This window comes from Lycium ferocissimum, unplaced genomic scaffold (assembly GCF_029784015.1).
Source record: "Lycium ferocissimum isolate CSIRO_LF1 unplaced genomic scaffold, AGI_CSIRO_Lferr_CH_V1 ctg18711, whole genome shotgun sequence".
In the NCBI taxonomy this organism is placed as follows: Eukaryota; Viridiplantae; Streptophyta; class Magnoliopsida; order Solanales; family Solanaceae; genus Lycium; species Lycium ferocissimum.
The window spans coordinates 1-5,709 of NW_026717970.1; the positions used below are offsets into that span (position 1 = coordinate 1).

General features: G+C 34.2%; 1 protein-coding gene across 1 annotated transcript; it reads right to left on the reverse strand.

Moving 5' to 3' along the window:
* Positions 1 to 1,797: 1,797 nt before the first annotated feature.
* Positions 1,798 to 4,565, reverse strand: LOC132042875 (uncharacterized). Its single transcript, XM_059433385.1, has 5 exons — positions 4,475 to 4,565; positions 3,262 to 3,390; positions 2,210 to 2,302; positions 2,007 to 2,087; positions 1,798 to 1,894 (listed from the first exon to the last, which is right to left on the reverse strand). Exons 1-4 carry the CDS (start codon positions 4,503 to 4,505, stop codon positions 2,008 to 2,010), a joined length of 333 nt encoding a protein of 110 aa, XP_059289368.1. The 5' UTR covers positions 4,506 to 4,565; the 3' UTR covers positions 1,798 to 1,894; position 2,007.
* Positions 4,566 to 5,709: the final 1,144 nt, after the last annotated feature.

The window sequence follows — 5,709 nt, forward strand, 5'->3', positions numbered from 1 at the left end:
AATAAAAGTATTTCTTCCGCATTAGTTTAATATTTAAACTGCTAGAGTGTGTTTACATGTTGTTATTCCGGATGTTGTATCAAATTAAGGTAGTTACCTGAAGGGTTCGCCCACCAGGGAGGGTTAGTGTGGGTGCCCGCATGATCCATGATTTGGGTCGTGACATAATGACAGTTTTGTAAATTTTAAATGGATATTCCAGATCACTTAATAAAATTATTTTACGATTTTAAATAGTTTCACTCTTCAAATTGTTCTAGCATTGTTATTAACGTAACAATATATGTTGAATATGAAGTTACTAATAAGAATTTGTTATTCTCATGTTCATTTGTGTACTTTATACTTGTCTTTTTACACTTTTATTTCCCTTTCAGCCAAATCTTATTGAGTGCTTACTTTTTTAATGAGAAGTTACATGAAAACTCAATTTATATTTTTGTCAAGTTCCCTGTTGATTCAAAACCTAATCCACCTCCAAGTGATATTCAAAATTTTGTCTAAAGAAAGCTCTAAAAAAACAACTTATTAAAAATTGCATTTTCTCCGAAACACAAAATTGTAAAAAGTGTGTTCGGATTATTTTTGGCTAAGGTTTCGCAAAACTACTACTCCTGTTTCGAGAAAATAAAGAAGATCTTTTATATCTATGTTTCACAGATTCATTTAAATAATCTCGGAACTCAACTTCTTTTTGTTGTGTGGGATGATAAGGCAAGGGGAAAAGGAAGGAGACAATGAGAATTGAACTCAAGACTTATTATGGGAAAGACTTTCAACAATACCAAAAAAACTGTAAAGTTTGTTGGAACCAAATTCGACAACAGAGCTCATTCCACGTCAAAGCTAAGAGAGAGATAAAGGGAAGATATAAACCAAATTGAACTTGATCACGAAATGAGAAAATAGTGAAAACAGTTTCATGCATGAGCCTTGGCCTCTGTATCAGTCTATCAGATCGTATTGTATGTGCTCTCCTATATGGCTCCCTTTTGTTTGCTTCCGAACATCATTGACTGATACAAGTACTACACATACAATATCACATACTCAATTTGACAACTAATGTTTTATCCACAAGCTAAAGTTTCAAACTTTAGCAGCAAAGAAGTTTGTACATTTCCTGCATAATATTTTCATTGTTCAACAAAGTCAGTTGTGACTATGAGCAAGGTTCATTAGAACTTTGATTGGTCAGATGCTTCTCATTGTAAAGCTTTCTGGTTTCAGAATTCATTTACTGTTAAGCTACAGTCCTCAAACGGGGATTCGTTTGCCCATGTTAACCCTGTAATTTGTTGAAAGAGCTGCACAAACATAAGGAAAGAGTACTTAGCTTCAATTTCCGAAATGCTTTGCCTGTTAATGAACATGCAAAGCTTTGCTTCAGACAGTGTAAACACACAGAGCAAAGATTCTTAAAGCCTAACATCTGTTAATAAGACAATTGGAAGCTGCAAAATAGAAAATCAGTCGACAGTAACTTCTCTATACTCTTAATCTATGAACTATCAGAAGTGGATTTCAGGAAGCCAACAAAGGCACAAATTTCCTTACAGCGCAACCAGTTGACAACCACAATAAGATGCATCGCACCTAACTTTAATGCTACTGCAGAAAATACATATAAAAACATACCGATGATACAGATGATTGGCGAAACAATCCACCGATGATAGGTAACTTCCTTAGGAAAACAGCAAATGCGGGCCAAAAGCCACTGCATTACATAGTGCGCCTCATTAGCGAATAAGGTTTATTCTTGGTGAGTCACAAGGATGCAAGAAATAGGTTTACCTGAACAACACAAAAAGACCATAGATCTCTCAATCATGCCTAGCACAGGCCATCCAATCATAATGAGGAAGAAACCAACAGCAAAGGAGGCAGAACCCTATCAAATAATTAAAGTTTGGCATATGAACAAGGGGATCGGCAAGGGGAAAAAGGTAAGAGCAAAGTCAAAGTCAAAGGATGAATTGGGACATAGAGAGGCAATGTGGAACCTTAAAATTTTGCCGTTTCATGAAAAATTGCAGAGTAGACATCACTCCAGTGGTTAAGGTCACTCCAGACAGAAAGAGGATCTAATCACACAAGAAAGCATCGTTGAAGATTATGCAAATAAACATACTAAAGGACAGAAGGACAAAGTACTAGACGATGAACTACAAAATGGTGATCAGATCGCGATAAAGAAAAAACTCACATTCCCAATGGCAACGAAAACTCCTGTCATAGAAGAGAAACAGTCCGACCAGAGTAAAAATTACACCAAATCCAATCAATCCTAGCCCAATCTCTGTCACATATCAGAGAAAGTAAGAACTTGAGGCAGCAAATAAGGCAACATTGTCACAGCATATTAAACCAACCATGAAACCACCGTAAGTTTCAGTTGATTCAGAACAGTGAGGAGATTGTTTAACGATTATGTAAAATCATATTCAAGAAAAGATACAAGACTTCAACACAGTACAATATGACTTCTTGATAAGTTTCGATAACAAAATATGACACTAGAGCACCAGATGATCCCAAGGCATACCATTTTTTTTAAGCAATGTCACTTTTGACAATTATGCTTTACTTAGGGGAGATAAGATTAATCCCAGCACATACAAGGAAAGAAACTTATATAATTAGTTAAAAAGGTTCACATTCAAATTAAAATTTGATAAGATTACGAGGCGAGCTCAAGAATTTTTATACTTATTGTATTCAACAGTGTAGTTTACTAATTATTCTTGACCATGTACACTGATTAGTAAATCCAAGCTTATCTCTCTCGGGAGCCATTATACAATTTTTCAGATCGTAGATGAGAATGAAGATTTTGATTTCCTATCGTTGAAGAACAATGTATATGGTACTTCTATATGTCAAACAAACATAATTTTTTTCACCGGTGTCCTGAAAAACATATGCCGTTCAACTTTCAAATGTCCAGAAAAGAGCCAACTGATTCACTTAAGTGTTCTGCAGCAAAACTGAATGACCAGAAAGCCATATACTTTGGTGTAAGTTTGAAATCAAATGAATTACATAAGTAAGATCAAATAAAACGTACAATATCAAATAAACGTACTGGAGATGCTTTAGGATTCATTACTGGTAAAACTACTTGCAGATTTTAAGATAAAAACTTTATCCACTATGTAAGAAATGGATGTTGTTTACTGCTGATGAGTGAAATTGCTGTTAGACAGGGACTGATTACTGCCAATTTTGGGGGAACTTCTATAAATTGTTCAAACTCACCTTTAAGGCATCCTATTCCCCATTTTGACTTTCTCTTGGAGTCGTCTTCTTTTAAGTAAGATCTTCTTCCTTGTTCTTCCCTCTTCCTAAGTTCTCGACCTTCTAGATCTCCAAAAGCTCCCACTATGACTGTTACTCAACAGAAATTAAGAGCCTTTACTTTCGGCTCATTGGGATAGAGATAGGAAAAAGAGATCACAATTCAGGAAGTTAATGTACGTATAATATTTGATCTGCAAAACAACAGTGTATTAACATCTCATGCAAAATGAAGAAAGAAATAAGAAGAAATCCATCAAGCAAGCCTGCACCAACCAGCATCATGGTGAATTTGTAAAGCAGCAGTTACAAAGCTCAAAGAGTGTAGAGTGTTAGATAATGAAGATTCGATATCGTAGAGCCATAATAGACATGACAGAACCTGCCAGCGGCGGAGACACACCAATGAAGGATTCAATTGAATCTCTTCATCAAGAAGTTACACTGTGCAAATAGAACAAAAACACTTATTTTTGTATATATATAATCTTTTGAATTCTTGTCAAGGGAAGCTTTCGTTGTAGTGGAAAAGTGCTTCAGAAATTGTTCCAGCTGAAGGTTCGAATCCCGTGTGCAAAACTTCATTTTTTTTTAATCTCCTCATTAAAATTCTTGGCTCCGCCACTGGGACCAGCAGTTGAATTTTTCAATATATACTACATCACCATGATGCAGATAAGGAAAAGCAAAAACATATGCATCAAGGCTAAACTATAAACAGAAACAAGTTTGTAATAATCTTCCCATGTGAGAAATTCTTCATTTTCTTAATCTCCTTATTAAAATTCTTGGCTCCGCTACCGGAACTAGCAGTTGAATTTTTCAATATAAACTACACCAAATGATGCAGATAAAGAAAGGCAAAACATACTGCATCAAGACTAAACTATAAACAGAGACAAGTTTGTACAATCTTCAATGGAAGCAAATTGATCGACCAATTCTTTTGATTAAAAAGATAGAACAAGAAATAACAGCAATTAAAGAAATATTCCCTAGATGATCATAAAACTTAACATGTATATAGGAACAAAAACATACACTTAATGCAAATCAGAACACTCTGTATGGTACTTCGACCATATGGAAGAACCATTTCAAAAACATCATTACAGGATTACAGCAAATAAAAAAAGCCTACGATTATGAGAATAGAAGGGCGGAGTGCACTCACTCTTAACATCATTTTCTTCAAATGTAGCCATCCTGTTAACCAGAACTTGAAACTTCAATTACCAAATAACCTGAAAATAAAAACACTAGATGATGGAATCAACTATTGCATCAGTACTCATCTCTTCAGTGACACTTTTTCAAACACAAACCAAACATAAATTAAGCAGCATAAAATATACTCCCTCTGTACCAAATTCGCTTCCCGAGATTCAAACTCAAAGATGAACTTTGACCAACATTTTAAGATGTACATTTTTCACCAAATTGATATGAGAAGAGTTGCAACTTATAGTACTTTTCATGTATTTTTAAAATATATGTTTTAGTCTTAAAATATTGAGTTAATCTAATCTAATTTAGCTTCAAAGTTCATTCAATTGACTCTCAAAAAGCGAAAAGTATCACATAAATTAGGATGCAAGGAGTATTGGATACTGCACCGACTCACTCCGACTAACAAATACTCCTATTAACTGCTACATAGATCATAGATATGTTAAACTAAGAAATAACATGATTTATAGATCAAAACCTAAAAATAATAGAAAATATAAGGAGAACCGAAGCCATAGGCTCAACGGTCATTGCTATTGCAACTAACGATATTGAAAGTGCAATCTAGTTCGTCAAATTTCCTACGTTTAACGCTGTCAATCATACATCCAAGTAGATGTGAGTAAGAGAAAAGTTGTAATTCAGCAATATTGCGATCATACGAACCGCACATTGTTGAAAATGATACGAAGTAGTAAATTGACAATAGAAACTTCACGAGAGATTGAAGTTTATCTAAGAGAATTAACAATTTTTGCGAAAATCCATGATACATACGTAATTTCACGATTTGGGTATGCTTGTGAAGTGCAAAATGGGTATACAGAGGAGAGAGCAGGGGAGTGTTTACCTGTATGAAGAAGAAGAGCCTCAACAGAAAAGGCGCGGTTCAAGTTTCTTTCTGTTTTCAATTAAGTAGCTAATATAGCGTCATGGATAACGTGTTATGGCATGCTACTTTTATGCTAAGATATTATTAACTTTATTTTTATTAAGCAAAATTATTGTAATTATGTTTTAATTGATTTGTTTATAGTATTGTTTGAGTCAAAAATCGTACTTTGCCCAAATAGTTAAATTTGTGTTAAAAGTAAAATCAGGTTAACTACAGTTGATAGCAATTCGATAAAAATGATTGAATTAACACAAGCAAGTTATTAAAGATTGAATATGATTAAG

What these genes read in the sequence shown, in the direction of transcription:
- LOC132042875 (XM_059433385.1), bottom strand. Translation starts at nt 4,505, where the DNA reads ATGGCTACATTTGAAGAAAATGATGTTAAGA. An exon ending in TGAAGAAAATGATGTTAAGA is followed by an intron (nt 3,391 to 4,474) that starts GTGAGTGCACTC and finishes GTTGAGTAACAG; the next exon opens with TCATAGTGGGAGCTTTTGGA. An exon ending in TTTTCGTTGCCATTGGGAAT is followed by an intron (nt 2,088 to 2,209) that starts GTGAGTTTTTTC and finishes TTGTGTGATTAG; the next exon opens with ATCCTCTTTCTGTCTGGAGT.